Source organism: Pteropus medius, unplaced genomic scaffold, assembly GCF_902729225.1.
Source record: "Pteropus medius unplaced genomic scaffold, Ma_sr-lr_union100, whole genome shotgun sequence".
NCBI lineage: Eukaryota > Metazoa > Chordata > Mammalia > Chiroptera > Pteropodidae > Pteropus > Pteropus medius.
In genome coordinates this window covers 28,567,748-28,586,459 of record NW_024355205.1, presented here as the reverse complement: position 1 = coordinate 28,586,459, position 18,712 = coordinate 28,567,748, and the positions used below count along the sequence as shown (strand labels likewise).

The window sequence follows — 18,712 nt, the reverse complement described above, 5'->3', positions numbered from 1 at the left end:
TTGCTATTATTAGAAATGGAAACAAAACATCTTTACACAAAGCACACATTTAGCCAAGGATTGCAATTACCCTCACAGTCTTCACATTTATCAACAAGATTTGCCAACAAAACATTTTGAAAACAAAGATAACAAATAAAATGCTCTTTATAAAAGGTTAGCTGAGCTTTAGACAATTATTCTGTGTATGTTTAGCTTGATAGAATTCACATTTCAGACTTTAGTGCATAATATGTTGACTCTAACATAGGATCAAACTTCCCAACTAAATTATATGAGTGCTCTTTATTCATTCTATTTTCATTATTTCAGATATGAATTTTCTAATTAATTACAGCTTATAAAAAATTCAAGTCCAAAAATTTTCACTTTGACTGTGAGATTCTTCATTATCGGTGAAATAAAGATTTTTTCATCACATTTAGACTGGGATTATAAATTGAGGAATTGAAGACAAAAGGAGAGAGAAGTAAAGGAAGACAAAAGAGCAAAATAACAAAAAACAGTCAGTATTAACAAAGTCTTTGCAATGAGACAAAACCTAAGTTAAGCTGGATTCCCCATTAAATAACGATTCTACCTTGACCTACATGAGACTCCGTTTCCTATGGATAAAAAAAAAGGAGGTAAAAATGCCTACCTTGCAGGGTCTTGATCATAATTAAATTAGATTAGATATAACCTGATAGGCAGTCAATATGCTGATTTCCATCTTCTTCTCTTATGGAAAGTTTTACATTGTTGAAGATACTAGCGTTATTAACATAAATGACCAAACAATAGCGAATGCCAGTTTTGAATAAATTTTAGTAAATTATTTATTTATATATCATAAGATATAGTATAGAACAGGTTCCGTAGAAGTACAACTGGAGATGGGGACTCTTGGGCAAGTAATTTCTTGGGGAATGCTCTCAGAAGAAACTAGTGAGGGAGTGAGGGAAGTCGGGTGGAGGAGAGAAAGACGCCAGGAGAAATCTAGCTTCAAATTTATTCCACCAGGAGACTTTTGTAACATGCATTTCACCCCAGTATGTGTGGTTCCCCTATGAGGCTAACACACCCGAATACTGCTCATTCATTGGCTATAAACCACTGGGAGATTGGGGCACAGCTTCCCAGGCATCACTAAGCTATCAAGCTTCTGTAGGCCAAGGGCAGCCAACACTCCCTGCGTGAGTGCACATGAAGAAAAAGACAAATTTCATTCTAAATTACGCATGCCAACATAGACAACTTAAACTACGCTGGTATGACAATTCAGTCTTTTAAGACCAATTACTAACATTTATGAAAGGTTTATTATAGGATTTTTTGAACAGGAAATATTCTTAGAACATCTCGCATTGAATTTGACTTACATGTATTTGCTTTGCCTATAAAATTTAGGAATTAGATCATCCATGACATCTTCTCCAGCACTGCGATCTGCTGAACCCACTGAGTGCACAGAGTGAATGTTGCACCTATGTTGTGGGATGTTGTATTTTACTGATTCAGAAATTAGAACACTTTATACGTATGTGTATTAAATCATCAAGTTGAATGTCTTAAATACATACAATTTTTAATTGTCATTATACCTCAATAAAGCTTTAAAAATTAACAAACTATATTGAAACACATGACCCAGAAAGACCTTTTTCAGTTGAGTTATGGAAGTAAAGAACATTTTGTGATTTTCAAAAACAGAAATAACACCTTGACTGATACTGTGAGCCTATTTACTTTAATAAAGGACAATTCAATATTAAAATTGTCTTGAAATTAGGATGACCAACTGTCCTGGTTCACTTGTGACTAAAGATGTCCCCTGGACACAGGACTTTCGAACAGGCAGCCCCAGGGCAAGATGGCAATGTAGGTAAATGCTGTGCTTACCTCTTCCCATGACCACATTAAAATTACTACTAAATTATAGAATGATCAGCCTGGAGAACCATCCAAAGGCTAGCTGAACACAAGTACTATAACTAAGAATATACAGAAGCCACATGGGGACTGTTTGGAGGGGCAGAGATGCAAAACAGACTGGTCTCACAACCTCGTGTGGCAGTTGAGAATCCGGAGGGACAGCTCACTGAGAAACGAGGGACCTTAGCCACCCACCAGGCTTCCCAGGCTGAAACACTGGTGCGAGGAAGAGGAGCATCCACAACACCTGGCTGTGAAAAACAGTGGGGATTCAATCTACCTGGGTGAGACGGAAGGCTGCCGAAAACCCAGGCACCGTCTTAAAGGGCCGACGCACAGACTCACTCGCTTGCTGGCGCTCATCCTAGCAGAGGGTCAGGAGCTTGGAAGGTGTCAGAGACGTGCAGGGAGAGACTGAGTTGTGCAGCTTCTGGGCAAGGACTGGAGGACCAGCCACCCTGTCCCTGTGCTGAGTCCTCCTCCGGGGGCGGCCACCGATGGGCGCCATCTTCCCTGTGTTGAGCCCTCCCCCCACGCAGCTAAATCTGAATTTTCATTGGCCTGGTGAGCTCCACTCACTCCATCTGTGTGATCCCTGGGACCCCGCCCCACCCAACTCTACTGCACAGCCGGAGGTACTTTTGTGAGGACAGCCAGCCTTATCTCATGAACTGCAAAAGCCTCTTTAGCAGCAAATAGCCCACCTTGGCTGGCACACCCCTGGAGGCACTTTCAACAGCCAGCAGCCAGCCCCGGCCCAGGCTGCAGTTTTTCTTGGACAACTCTCGGGGTTCCGCAGGCCCCAGGCTGGTGGCAGCTGGCCTTGGTGTGCTCTGAAAAGCTCCAAGCTCAATACTGACACCAAACCTAAATCTGCATTAACCTGGTAAACACCACTTGCCCTATCCTGGTGATTCCCTGAGACCCCACCTCACCCAACTCACATACTGCCTGAGGCTCTTGCATCAGCTAAGACATGAGCAGCCAGAAGGCAGCAACAGGCCTTGGGGTGCTCTGGGCCTTTTGCTGAGCTGCCCCAGCCTCGGTACAGGTGGCAGCCAGCCTCGTTTCACAGTGTGTCCTCTCCCACGCACCTCTAGGTTCAGTACAGGCAAGTGACTAACCACAGAGCACTTTGTGGCTTCTACCAGGTGACCGCTCATAGGCAACAGCTGACCTTGGCCTGCATGGGAGCCCCTCCTAAAGGGCCCCAGACCCAATATACCTGTTAGCCAGCTTCAGACCACAACCGAGCACCACCTAATTACCCCAAAAAGGGCACACTCCAAATGCGGTCCTGGTAGGCACCAGAGCCTGCTGGGGTAAATTTCATTCCTTGGAGTTAGCCCACACAGAGCAGCTCATGTGCTGTGGGCATGGCCAGTCAGCCTAAGGATCAATATGACCCACCAACATGCCAACAGGAATCAAGGCTCAACTACAAAAGGTGGGCACACACAAGGTATGTTCCCAGAGTGCCACTGGAACCCACAGGGCACCTACTACAAAAGGCTACATAAGACTGAAAGACATAACAGATCTACCTAATAAATAGAAACAAACAGAGAAACAGCCAAAATGAGAAAAAAAAGAAATATGTCTCAAATAAAATAACAGAAGAAAACTCCAGAACAAGAACTAAATGAAATGGAAGCAAGCAATCTACCAAATACAGAGTTCAAAACAATAATTATAAAGATGCTCTAGGAACTTAGTGATAACTTCAACAAAGAGATAGTAAACATAAAAAAGACATAGAAACCATAAAAAAGAACCAGTCAGAAATAAGGACTACAATAACTAAAATGAATAATACACTAGAAGGAATCACCAGCAGCTTAGATGAAGCAGAGGATCTAATCAGTTATCTGGAAGACAAGGTAGCAGAAAACACCCAATCAAAACAGCAAAAAGAAAAGAAAAAAATATGAAAATAGTTTAAGGGACTCTGGGACGATATCAAGCACACCAACATTCGCATCACAGGGGTACCAGAAGGAGAAGAGAGAGAACAAGGGACTGAGACTCTATTTGAAGAAATAATGATAGGAAACTTACCTAACCTGGTGAAAGAAGTAGACATACAAGTCCAGGAAGCACAGAGAGGCTCAGAGAAGATGAACCCAAAAAGGCCCACCACAGGGAAACGTCATAATTAAAATGCCAAAGGTTAAAGACAAAGAATCTTAAAAGCAGTAAGAGCATGGCAGCTTATTACTTACAAGGAAGCTCCCATAAGACTATCAGCTCATTTCTCAACAGAAACTTTGCAGGCAAGAAAGAATCAGCACAAAATATTCAAAGTGATGAAAAGCAAGGATTCATTACCAAGACTACACTACCTAGCAAGGCCGTCATTTAAAATTGAAGGAGAAATAAAGAACTTCTCAGACAAGAAGATTTAAACGAGTTCATCACTGCCAAACCAGTATTACAAGAAATGTTAAAGGGTCTTCATTAAGAAGAAGGGGGAGAAAAAAGGGAACATAAATATGAATAATAAAATGGCAGTAAGTATGTACCTATCAATAATCATTTTAAATGTAAATGGATTAAATGTTTCAACCAAAAGACACAAGGTTATTTAATAGATAAGAAAATAAGACCCACATATACACTGTCTACAGGAAACTCACTTCAGATTAAAAGACACACATACTAAAAGTAAAGGGATAGAAAAAGATACTTAATGGAACTGGAAACAAGAAAAATCAGGGGTAGCAAAACATATATCAGACAAAGTAGACTGTAAAACAAAGGCCATTATAATGGGAAAAGAAAGACATACATAATGATAAAAGGATGAATATAACAAGAGGACATAACCCTTGTAAACATTTATGTACCCAATATAGGAGCACCTAAATATATAAATCAAATACTGACTAACATAAAGGGAGAGAGCGACAGTGATACAGTCATAGGAAGGGACTTTAACACCCCATTGGCACTGACTGACAGATCTTACAAACATAAAATCAACAAGGAAATATCAGCTTAAATAACATACTAGACCAGATTGATTTAATTGATATTTTTAGAGCATTTCACTCCAAAGCAGGATATACATTCTTTTCAAGAGCACATAGAACATTTTCTAAGATAAACCACTTGGTAGGCCACAAAACAAGTCTCAATAAATTTAAGAAGATTGAAATATCAAGGATCTTTTCCAACCACAGTGGTATGAAACTAGAAATCAATTGCAAGAAAACTGTAAAACACACAAACGCATGGAGGGTAAATAACATGCTATTAAACAATGAACAGGGTTAACGATGAGATCAAGAAAGAAATTAAAATATACCTTGAGACAAATAACAATGAAAACACAATGACCCAAAATCTATGGGACATGGTAAAAGCATTTCTAAGAGAAAAATTTACAGCAGTGCAGGCCTACCTCAAAAAACAAAAAACAAAAAATCTCAAATAATCAATACAACTTTACACTTAAAGGAACTAGAAAAACAACAAACAAAGCTCAAGTGAGTAGAAGGAAGGAAATAATAAAGATCAGAGTGGAAACGGAGTCTGAAAAAAACAATACAAAAGATCAATGAAACCAAGAGCTGATTCTTTGAAAAGATAAACAAAATTGATAAACCTTTAATGAGATTCAATAAAAAAAAAGAGACTAACCAAATAAATAAAATCAGAAATGAAAATGAAGAAGCAATAACTGACACCACAGAAATACAAAGGCTAATAAGAAAATATTAGACCATGTTATATAAAAATAAACTCAAAATGGATTAAAGACTTAATTATAAGACCCCAAACCAAAAAATTCCTAGAAGAAAACATAGGCACTAAACTCTCTGACACTGCTCTTAGTTATCTTTTTTCTGATATGTCACCTCGGGCAAGGGAAACAAAAGAAAAAATAAACAAATAGGACTACAGCAAAGGAAACCATCAATAAAACAGAAAGACAACCTACTGAATGGGAGGAGTATCTGCCAATGAAACATTTGATAAGGGGTTAATATATAAAATTTATAAAGAACTCAGACAACTTAACACTAAAAAAACACAATTTAATTAAAAAATGGACAGAGGACCTGAATAGACATTTTGCCAAAGAGGACATACAGATGGCCAATAGACGTAAGAAAAGACACTCAACATCATCAATCATTAGAGAACTGCAAATTAAAACTGCAATGAGATATTACTTTGCACCTGTCAGAAAGGCCATTATCAAAAATCAACAAACAACAAGTATTGGCGAGGATGTGAAGAAAAGAGAACCCTCATACACTGTTGGTGGGATTGCAAATTGGTGCAGCCACTGTGGAAAACAGCCTAGAGGTTTCTCAAAAAATGAAAAATAGAACTATCTTATGACCCAGAAATTCCACTTCTGGGTATTTATCTGAAGAAATCTAAAACACTAATTCAAAAAGATGTATGTACCCCTAGGTTCATTGCAGTATTATTTACAATAGCCAAAATATGGAAGCAACCTGTGTCCATCGATAGACGATTGGATAAAGAAAAGGTGGTACATATACACAATGAAATAATACTCAACCATAAAAAGAATAAAATGTTACCTTTTGTGGCAACATAGAGGACCTAGACAGCATTATTCTAAGTGAAATAAGTCAGACAGAAAAAGACAAACACCCACTGATCTCACTTATATGTGGAATCTAATGAATAAAGTAAACAAATGAGCAAAATAGAAATAGATTCATAGATGCAGGGAACAAGCTGATGGTTGCCAGAACGAGGGCTGGAGGATTGGTGGCATGGTGTAAAAGGTGAAGAGATTAAGAAGCATAAATTGGTAGTTTTGAAATAGTCACAGGTATGTGAAGTACAGCCTAGGGAATACAGTCAATAATACCGTAATAACTACATATATGTCAGGTGGGTACTAGACTAATTGGGGGGATCACTTCTTAAATAATATAAATATCTAATCACTATACTGTACCCCTGAAACTAATATGAAATAATATTGAATGTCAACTTTAATAGAAAAAAAAAACAATAACAGACAATTCTGAGCAAATCGAGACCGATTGGCCACTCTACCTGGAATTTAAAGCAAGAAAGTTCTTTGTATCGATAAATTAAGAAATTAGTGTATTTGGATCTTTAGTTTTGAATTATATAGATATATCATTTGCCTCCTCTACATTTTTAAATTGAGAATGAAACAAACAATAGTAGATTTTAGATTCTCTTCGCCGCCTCCTCACTCCGCCCTGTGCCAAATCCTTGAAAAGTTAATTTTATATAAAATTCCTGATTACATGACAGGAGTTCTGTCAGGTGTCATACTTGACTGTTTTTAGGAAGAAACTGAAATTTCTAGCCACTTTCAATAGATCGTCCCTGGTTTCGCTCAGCAGGTATGTGAGCAAAGCTTTCTCTTGATTCAGAAATGATTTATTTATTCCTGTTTCTGTTTCTGGTCATTGGGAGACTAGAATTTTTTCATCTCTCAATGTGAAAGCAGGTTTTCTACTTCTCATAATTTAGGAAAGCACGTTTCCTAAATCAATTTACAGTTGGATTAGTCAGTGTACTCAAAGTTGCGGTCATGTGGAGCCAAGAGAAAATATTTAGGATTTTAAACGATTTGTTAACTTTCATGCCATTTAAGTAACATTCTTAGACTGAGAAGGAAGTAAACACATCCTTGTTTCATCTCAACTTCAGCGTCTTTCCCCAGAACATTTAAATTTCTGGCCCCAGCCTCTGGCCTGGATCATGCTATGAGGTTTCTGTTTCACAACTTTTTCCAATCAGACACAACTGCTGGCAACCCTCTGGGCTCAGAGTAAAGCACAAGAAAGATTTAAGTTCAGAAAAGGCCAGACTATCTCCGAGAGAATGAAAATAGCTGATGATCTTTTTCGAGTGAGTCCGACAATTCGCTTGCCCTCCAATGGAGAGCACGCCTCTATTTCGAGGGCATTTAAAGAAGGAGGATCAAGGTGGAAGAAGACATCTTTTTCAACAAATAGTTTGATTGAGCTCCAATTTCGATTTTATTCTTGCCTTGTAATACTTTCCCATGTGATGTCCTCGTCCCATCAAAACTGCTGTAAACCTTGCATGAGATCACTTTAGTGACTTACTGCGAGAAAAGGTCCACTCAGAACAGAAATCCCTGATACATCTCAGTTAATACCCAACACATGATGCTTGCTTTTACCTGCCAGCCTACTCAGTATTGTCAGAGTCACTATCAACATCCAGGCTAGCATGTTTGGAGGTGGTCCCATCATGAATTAATGGGCAAATAACTTATTAACGTTACATGCTTTATACATGCTTCATACCCTACATCTTTATAAGGAGATTTCCTTTACAGATAACACAGCATCTCTAAAGACAGAGATTGAACTTAATCCCTACACTTAATGGAAATCTCTGTGAAGTAGAGAGCACCGTGATCATCTATACTCATCCTTCGCTGCTTAGATATGAAAAATATTTTAGCTCTCATCCTCACAACATTCCTTCAAGGTAGATGTGTATATTCCTATTTGAAAATGAGGAAAATGAAATCCAGTTGGTTTGATCAACCCTTAAGAGAGAGAATTTGACTCTGAGGTTGTGTGATGCCAAAATCTTTGCTGCTTCTTTTATACCCGAACTGCCTCTATTAAAGGGATTTCTGTTTGGTATGTTTAATTGACAGACTCACAAGTGGCACAGTAAGAACATGTAATACAAGTTTCATGAAATACTAATAGTCTGCCCTTGAAGAATCAAGAGAAATAGGAAAGGCAGACAAGTAAGCAATCAGTCCAATACAGAGTAATGTTTGCTTTCATGGGGAAAATTACAGGACACTATGGAAACCTTAGGAAGCATACTTAACCCAGTGTTTGAGGTTTTGGGCTTCCTGGAAAAAGGAACATCCAAGGTTTCTAAACCTGAAGGATAGTTAGAGATTATCGAGATGACACTGGGATACTAGGTTACCCTAACCCTTTCAGACAGGCTAAATATGATAAACTAGAACTGAGATGTTAATGAATACATGTGGATTCAAGCCAACGCCCATAGTACAATGAAAATGAAATGCAAATGTAAATGAGCATGAAGCAATAAAGAAGAAACAGATTTTGAATAAACATATTCTAAAACAAGTAAGCTGCTGCAATTCTCAAGCCCTGGGCTAATATAGTACCAGCCCCAAAGTCTCCTCTGAAGGCACTTTGGCCTGAAGCACATGAAAGATATGGAGGGAAATATGTGAATCTGATACCACGCTCCAAACCTTAGTCAATATGTAATTTTTTAAATACAAAGCAAAAGATTGATGGCAGATGTAAGATGATCTTATTCACTATGCTCAGTGAATTTAAATGGAAATAAGTAGCCTATCTTGTAATTGAAATGTGACCCCCTTCGAAGCAGCTGCTGGCAACATGCCTGTCCGGGAGCTTGAAAGGCCATTGCCCCAGATAACTGTGTGATGGGTAGTGGTTAGATGGAAGCCATGCAGGGGTGAGGGCATCAGCACCTGGCATACATCTTTTAAGAACATCTTCTTATTATTAACTATTTGATTGTGTAATTCCTTTTATGCCTCTTCCAAAATCAGTCAGATTCAATTGCTCAAATGTGCCTTGGAGTATAATCTGGCAAGAATTTAAGGACGCTGATATCAGTGTCAGAATTGCTGACAAGACAAAGAAACTGGCTTCAGCAACCGTATCATTGAAGGATGAGGCTCAACAGTGAGTGTAAAAGAACCAAGTTCATTTTCTGCATTCATCACACGCTAAGCAGCAGTGATACCTTCATCGTTCTCATGTTGCTGTCTTCCCCTTCTTAGAAAAATGTTTTATGTATTTTTAATGCAGCAGTAATAACATTATTAAAAATTAAAACCGGAGGTGTACTTTCAAAGTAATTTGCTAATTGGAGATCTGGAAAGCCCATCTTTTATAAAAGGTTTTATTCAGTGATGACTGATAGTAAATTTTGCTTCGTACCAAGACAGAGAGGAATGAAACTAAGCTGATCTAAATGAGAACAAGCCCAACCTATTCTAATTAATGTGATTCAATTGAACTCTAATGGTATCAAAACAATTGACTTTTTACCATTTCAACTTAATTATTCTACAATAGACAGAGTAATGTACGTCGCTTCCCGCTTAAAGCGACATCTTTGAAGTATGGCACCTAGTGATCTTTTCCTCATCCGCAATTTGTGAATATTGTTTTATAACATTAAGTTAAATAACCACAGTCTAATTAAGTCTTTTGTAGTTGAGGCAGCTTTATGAAGTGCCATGGGATTGATCTGACTCTTTTCTTCATTTGACTAAAAGTTCATGAGAGAGGCTGGGTGAATCCTAACCCTAGAATCCTTGTCTTGAGGAAATGAATGCTGAAAAATATTTGGGTTGAAATAGTATTGCTTAACGTGATGTTAGAAAAACATAACGAAAAGACTTAGCAATTCTGCTAAAATATCATGATATTGCTTTAAGTAAGTCCCATTCACATCCCATTAGATCCCTAGAGGATCAATCATCCTTGTGTGAGCCTGCTAGACAGTGGCCACGCAGCCTTTTAATGTTTTTCCTTTATTTTCAAGTTTTGATAAGTTTTCATAATACATCGAATAGTCATTTAAACATGATTTTCCCCCTCACCTTACTCTAATCCCAAAGGAATCTCACCTTTGTGTTTGCCATGCATCTTTTATTTACATAGTTTCTAATACATAAATGAAGGAATGTTAGAAACTCTTATTCTTAAAAGACTGTGTCTCCTAGAAAAGCACATTCTCTCTGAATCTCGAAAAAGAAACCTGTCTTTCAATAAGAAACAATTTATAGCCTATGGCAAATGAGAATGGCTGTATCAGGGAACAGGGGTTATATGTTCTCTTGCATATTTAAGTCTCCCTCAATTTAAATATAAATACAAGCAATCATTTTAGCTAAATGAAGTTAAAAGTTGAAGTTAAGTGCTAGCTACTTATTTCTTCAATATTAATATATATACACATATGTATGTATATATATGTGTGTACATATATATATGTGTACATATATATATGTGTGTGTATATATATATATATATACTTGGAAAATAAGCATCATCTTGAAAAAGAGCATACAAAATAATATATTAATAAAAACTTTTGTTTTTCTTTTGTCTCTAGATTTCTCTGTCTCTTGACTTCTGTCTCTTGACCATCAGATAAGAAAATAATAAGAAAAAAGTAGAAGTCACATCATTTGATTCATTGCCATTAAGCAGCTGTTTTCAAGAGGTCTAACACAGGGTAGAAATTAAAGCTATTTCCTAAAATAGGGACAATAGTTTAAGTATTGTTTTCAGTTAAGTATACTATAATTGTCCCTTGTGCAAATACTGCTACATAAGGCAAGCAAATTGTAATTATGACTAATATAATTATATATTATTATCTAAATTATGTATGCTTCAACTTTGTCCCAGACAATTAATTCCTTATGGATCTTATTCACCATATCCAAGAAATAGTCATTGTCTCTTCACCCTAATCAATAATGCATAGGTGATTAATAAATGCTTATCAACAATTAGTTTGCCAAAATAAAGCAGGCGGGGGGGACATATACAGAAATTCTCATCTAGGGATGGGAAGCAGGAAGACACAGGTAATTGTGGCAATAAGGGAAATGTGAATTTGAAGGTCAAGAGATATTTTAGTTCAATAAAGGCAAGGAGTCTTTGTAGATATTTGAGGCAGGAAAGGAAGCATTGTTAGCGTGTGATAAAAGAACATTTTTGCCACTTGGATGAACGGGGAAGAAAAGCAAGAAAAAGTAGGAATTACTCTACACCAGTGATTGGAACACTAAATTAAAGAATAAAACCAACGCAATGGAATCCAAACAAAGGAACACAATAGACACACTTAGTGGAAATGAAATTGGATTTCTGAACTGGGTTTTAAACCCTGCTATGAGCTATATGCTACATCGAGAGATAAATGCTACCAATTCCGCACGTTTTCAGATAGCTCCATAAACTCTGGATAAGTATCCAATTGACTTATAGCATGACCCCCATGAAGAAGAAGTTTCCTTTAGGAAGAAGCTTTCTGATAATCCTGTAGAACTTAATGAAGATAACTACCTCCTTCCAAACAGATCAGGAGGAAGGTTAGGACAGCACACTTTGAAAAGCATGAAGAAGGAGCCTGAAGACTGACTTAGTGCAAACCCCTAACACAATAGAGTTCCACTGACTCAGTCTTAGACAAACTGTTTCCACTCTCAGGCAAATGCTATAACTCTAATGCAGTAGCTTATTTAGTGACTCTCATTTAACTCATCAACCCACAAAACCAGCCTTGACTTGCAAAATAAGAAGTGACCAGAGCACAAAAAGTGGGAGGAGTATATGATGGGGAGGAAAAGGTTACTGCGATGCCAAAAGGTGTATGTAAATATATACAAGAGGATGTTTCTTACTTGCATTCGATATTGATTTTTTTTGGTCCCAATGAAGAGAATGTGATCTCTTGTATTTCAGCAAGTATAACAACAGATGTTACTATTGACCATAAAAATATGCCATCTCTTTTTTTCTCTTGCTTTTACTTTTTGAATTTTATTTTTTCTTTTTTATTAAATTTATTAGTGACATTGGTTAATAAAATTAAATAGGTTTCAAGTGTACAATTCTATACAAGACATGGAAACAACAGAAGTGACCTTTGATAGATGACTAGGTAAAGAAGATGTGATACATATATGCAACAGAATATCACTCAGCCCTAAGATGAAATACTGTCATTTGCAACAATATGGATGGATGCTGAGAATATCTGCTAAGTGAAATAAGTCAGATAGAAAAATTACAGAACTATTTCACTCATATGTGAGATATAAAAATGAAAGCAACAAATGAACAAGAACAAACAGAAACTCATGCCATCTCTTTTTTAAAGCTGGAGCTAGTGTTTGGCATTATGATGTCCCTTGGTAGTAAACTCTGAAAGAGAAGTCCTAGGATCAGAAGAAGCGTTTCTCTTTATGTGGTATGGCACTTAAGAATCTCCATCTTGTGTGGTCATGTAGATTGCTTAGATAAAAATTATAGACTTTCCCTATCCACTTGTTATTTCCTGACATTGATTTAATTTACCTTCCAGCATTATCAAATGATAATGTATACTTCTATCATGATAACCATTCTATCTGAATAGTAGCCAGAAAATAAGTTTTGGCTAATTGTGTTGGTTCTTGACAATTAAGTTGATATGATAATATACTCTATATATAAGAATTTCAATGACAATGCTTTCTTCCTGAAGCTCTGTCCACTTTACTGTGGAACTATATCCATAGTATTTAATGGTGTGCAGGTTGGAACAGGAGGTGAAGGAACTGCATTGTCTCTATGTCCATATGTGAGATTGTGAAAGTTTCTATAAATTTCGTTCTATGGAAATTATCTGCTAACTAACCCCCTGCTTATAGTCTTGACATTCTCTGAGTCATCTTCCCCAATTCTGCTAAAACCATCTTCTATAATGCATATTTCCCATGACACCCTATCTTTAAAATACTCCAGTGCTCCCCAAATGTCTACAGAGCAAAGTCTGAGCAAACCATCATGATTCATAACACCTTTATGAACAGGCTCTCACTTGCTTTCACAGGCTCATTTCTCACCATTCTTGACCTTGCATTGTGGATCCAAGGCAAACATAGTCTATTCCATACTTCATGCTTTTTCTCAGGCTGTGAATCTTTGCTTGGCTAACTTCTCATCCTTTGAGAGCTCAGGCTCCCTTTCCCCTAGAAAAGAAAAGAATTTTTGCTGACGTTTTCTTCCCCTGCAGTTGGGATAAGTACATCTTCTCTCTACTACTTTCTTCAATGACTATGTGCAAATCTTTATCTTTACACTCATGAGGCTTCACTGAAACACATTAGTGTGTTTGTTCTTACTAAACTGTAAACTGCTAGTTGCTATATTCCCAGATAGTTTCTGTCCTAGAGAAGATGAGAACTAAGAGGAGAATTTTGCTAATGGTATAAATCCTAGTCCAAGGACAGGAGAAGAACCATGTCTCAGTTCAGGCAGAGAGAGCAAAATTTCCCTTTTTCTGCCTTTTTGTTCTGTTTAGGTTCTCAATTGATTAGATAATGCCCACTCACATCTAATGGGGAGGGCAATTTGCTTTATTCAGTCTACCAGTTCAAATGGAAACACCCTAACAGATACACACAAAGGTAATATTTAACCAGATATCTGAGCATCCCCATGGCCCAGTCAAATCAACACATAAAATTAACCATTACAACCTCAAATGTAAAGTCTAGATTTAGACTAATTTGTAGGTAGCATGAGTCCATTATGTACATTATATGCTGAGGGAAATTGCATGTATATAAAAATTGTATTTTGAGACAATAAATCTAATATTGATTTGTAAAATAAAATTCAAAAGAGTCCAGAAAAGGCTACACATGTGAGTCTTGACATGAGAGGTAATAACAAAGCCAAACTCTACAGTTAGGAATGTGGGGAAAGAAAATAAGAGGTAGTATTAAAAATAATCATTGCTAAAATTTTAAATGCTTTCAGTGTGTTGAGAATTGTGTTAAGTGCCATTTAAATCTCTCAAAAACCCTGCATAAATCAAACACTGAAATCTGAGATAACTCTGGCTTAGGTTAAATAATTTGCCCAAAGTCATACTTCAGAGGTTCGAACCTAGCTCTGTGACAATTTTTACTCTTTCTCTTGCATTGCTGTGCCTCTTGGCTAAATGGGTAAATACTGTGGATAAAGTATAGCTCTTTAAGATCTTCTTCACATCTTACATATGTCTGAAAGATTTGGTAAAGTCAGGAGGGGGAAAAAAACTGCTAAGTGTATGCAAAGGGCTGAGCTCTCTTTTATCCTCATTTGTAAGTCATGTCAAATTAGACAAGGTTTACAAAAATAGCTTAAAGACTGAAGTTCAGGACCCCCAGGGTCATTCATTTTTATTTATTGAAAACACCAAAGTGTCCAATGTGAGTTCTGTGAAGGGCAGACTACTGTGATTTTTAGTTCCTGAAATGATGTTGTTACATGTGATAGGCTGAATTGTGGCTCTCCCAAAAGGTTTATATCCTAAACCCTGAAATCTGTAAATGTTACTTTATATGACAAAAAAATGGACTTTGATGATTAAATGAAGGATTTTTTTTTATGATGACATTGTTTCAGCTGTACACTTTAACAGTAAGGCATATATATATTTACACTGTGTGTTCACTTCCCATTGTTAGATTTCTTTCTGTCATCACATATTTGACCCCCTTTAACCTGTCTACCTTCCTTCTCCCCCTACCCCCTATCCTCTGTTAACCACTAGTCTATCGTCCACATCCATGAGTCTGTTTGTTTGTCCTGTTCATTTGTTGCTTTTAGGTTTATATCTCACATATAAGTGATATGTGATTTTCAACTTTTTCTGTCTGGCTTATTTCGCTTAGCATGATTATCTCGAGGTCCATCCATGTTGTCGCAAATGGCAGTATTTCATCTCTTCTTATGGCTGAGTAATATTCCATTGCATATATGTACCACAGCTTCTTTAGCCAATCATCTATCGTAGGACACTTTGGTTGCTTTCATGTCTTGGTCACTGTGATTAATGCTGCTATGAACATTGGTGTGCAAATATTTTTTCAGATATAGGTTTTCAAGTCTTTGGGGTAAATACCCAGTAGAAGAATTGCTGGATCATATGGTAGATCAATTCTTAGTTTTTTGAGGAAACTGCATACTGTTTTCCATAATGGCTGTACCAATTTGCAGTCCCACCAGCAGTGTATAAGGGTTCCTTTTTCTAAAGGAAGGATTTTTGAGGTGAGGAAATTATCCCAGATTACCTGTGTGGGTCCTAGATGCAAGCCCAAGTGTCTTTATAGGAGAGAGGTAGAAGGAGATTTCACAGAAGAGAAGGCAACATGGCCACAGAGGCAGAGATTGGATGATGCAGCCACACTAGAGTACTGGCAGCCACCAGAAACTGGAAGAGGCAGGAATGGAATGGTCTCCCTTGAGCCTCCAGAGGGAGCATGGTCCTGCTCAGGCTGATTTTGCCCACTGATTTTGGACTTCTGTTTCTGGCCTCCAAAACTGTGAGAGAACATGTTTCTGTTGTTCTCTCTGTAACGTGTGAGAACACACTACTAAGTTTAGAATAATTTAATACAGCAGCCACAAGAAAATATAGTGGTCAGATGTCATTGGAAGGCCTAAATCAACCTAGAAAAACACCCTTAAAATTCAATAATGCACCATTGAATTAATGTCCTTTTCACAGAGAAAAAAATGGGAGGAGGGGGCACTTCCCCTGGGAAGTGCTTTGAAAGGGCTTTGGGTTGACCTTGGAAAACAGAATATTATGACTTCCCAGACTTTGTTTACTTCCCGTGCAGACTATTCTACAGTCATTGTTTCCATACTGCCCATTTAGATTGGCACTATCGCAGATTTGACTGATGTTAAGATGTTAGAACTGACAAAATAAATGAGTGCTAATAAAACGGTGGAGTGTTCTGCTATTGAGTTACTGAACCAAGGCAATGGTTTATAACGCCACGATGAAACTGAATAATTGGATACTGTGATGAATTTGAGGAATTGCAGTTTTGTTGGTGTTAGGATTAGAAGTGCTAAACAGTAATGCCACGTTCCTTTTGTACACAGGCTCGGTGGGATGGCTTGACTGGGCGTATCACCTTCAATAAAACCGATGGCTTGAGGAAGGATTTTGATCTGGACATTATTAGTCTCAAAGAGGATGGAACTGAAAAGGTAACCTCCTCAACAAGAAATTTAAAAACAACATAAAGAGTGCTGCTCAAGCATTTTAATTGCAAATACAAGTAGAGGAATGATAAAATGAGTCTCTCAACATGTTCATTTATGCCCAGCTTTCTAGATCTCTCCCCCAGATCTGTGGATAGATGTCGACATGCTAGATTCTTAAATTATATGTGTTATTAATAGCAATGCTACTGAACATTTATATAGGACTTGATTTATATAGCAAATATGATTATGTTGGTTCATATATATAACCCAATGGATGGGTGTCATTAGCCTCATTTCTCAAAGATCTGAAGAAAGTAGGTTTAGACTTAAAAAATCAGAGGCTGTCAACGATTTATCCTCGGAATGGTTTCCAAGGGTTACTCAGAAATTAATTTTAATTATACTCCATTTTGAGATTTCTGATAGAGGAACACAATAAGCCATGATAGGCTTACTGGAGTAACTAACCGCATCCTTAATTTTAAGAGGAAATATGCTAAAAAATGTATTTTAATACTGGGTTCTGATTTTACGATTTACTTTAGGTAAATCTCAATCTCTCAAAGTTTAAAGTTCCATTTTAGTTACTAAAGCAATTCAAATGTAAACTATTTAGTTAAATAATAATAGCAATAGAATTTGGCTTCTCGGTATATTTTATTACACAATTTTAGTATTCACAACTATAATTTGGAATTAATTACCATTTATACTGTGAAGATTTTGCCCATTAGACCCTTAAAGAAAAAAGATTTGAAACCTTCAAAATAATCATCTGGACACCAAAACTCTATAATCTAACTTTTTTTGTTGTTGTGGACAAGAAGGTATGCTTAATGTAAAAGACTGGGGAACAATTACTTACTTAATTGAAATATTTGGGTTAAATTTTAAAATGAGATAATCCATTTCTGTTTTGTTGATTTTAACTGGGACACATTTGTTTTTAGGGCCTAACTATGCCCCACCCCTTAATTAGCTTAATTAAAACAAACAAGAAGTAATTAGGCTGAATGACCACTGGTGTTGAAATGTTTGAGGATGATAATTAGCTTGCAGCTTTGAGATTACACATTATATATTCAGGCTTCCCTTTTTAAAGTGCCCTCTCTTTTGTCCTCTCTCCCTTCCTCCCTGCTTCTGGAGCGTCTTCACTCTGATTTGCTTATCTGTTAGCATAGCATGCTCTGACAAAGCACAAACCATCACCTAGCCCCATAACGAAATATGGGATATAGGCTGAAAGGAACAAAAGAAAAAAAGAATACCGTTATGGACTAAATTCCTAGATTTTTTTTTTTAAGAAAATGTCTGCTTCTCTATGCATGCCTCTTTCTCTCCCTCTCCACTTCCCTTAATACACAGAACTAAATGGGGAAGAAAAACTGTTAAGGAAACATCTTTCTGGCTCAGATGGGTGATGAAATAGATGAAGATTTTGTTGTACTTTCACAGCTAGTTATACACTGCAATATTATACACATACTCTATTGGTATTTTTCCATCAAAGGCAAAATCAAATTAGATGAAAGTGTTTTCTCAATTTGTTTCTTATCTCTTTATTGTTTGCAATAACTTTTCTTTCTTCAGGTGACTTGGGCTCAATTCCTGAGAAGGCCGATTGGGCCTTCAAGGCAATGGGGGAAGACGACCCATCTCCCTTGGGAGCCAAGGGAGGAAATGCCTAATCTTTTCTCGTCAGCCTCTCCCGGGGTCCACAGGGGAAATTGTTAGAAGCAGCTCATTTTCTCACTTTCATTCAAGTTTCTACTGCTTGGAAGCCCATAATCAAAGAATAAGTCATCGAGCATGTTTTTTTCTCACTTAAGAATTGTGTGTGTGTGTGTGTGTGTGTGTGTGTGTGTGTGTGTTGATTTGATTGACTGATTGATTGGTTTTGGTTATGAATGCCTTGAGCAGGTCTTCTTAAGGGATAATGGAGACCCTTTAACTCTGCAGCATAGCTGTACATAGTCAAAAGAACTATAAAT

At 37.2% G+C, this 18,712-nt stretch overlaps 1 protein-coding gene across 9 annotated transcripts in view; it reads left to right on the top strand.

Annotated features, from left to right (window-relative positions):
• Window positions 1–18,712, top strand: part of GRIK1 (glutamate ionotropic receptor kainate type subunit 1) — a 336,286-nt gene that overhangs the window by 266,100 nt on the left and 51,474 nt on the right. For all 9 annotated transcript variants that reach the window (XM_039857657.1, XM_039857663.1, XM_039857662.1 and 6 more), the window contains one exon: window positions 16,614–16,721. In XM_039857657.1, the coding sequence (XP_039713591.1) occupies window positions 16,614–16,721 (108 nt within the window). The remainder of the gene's footprint in view (window positions 1–16,613; window positions 16,722–18,712) is intronic.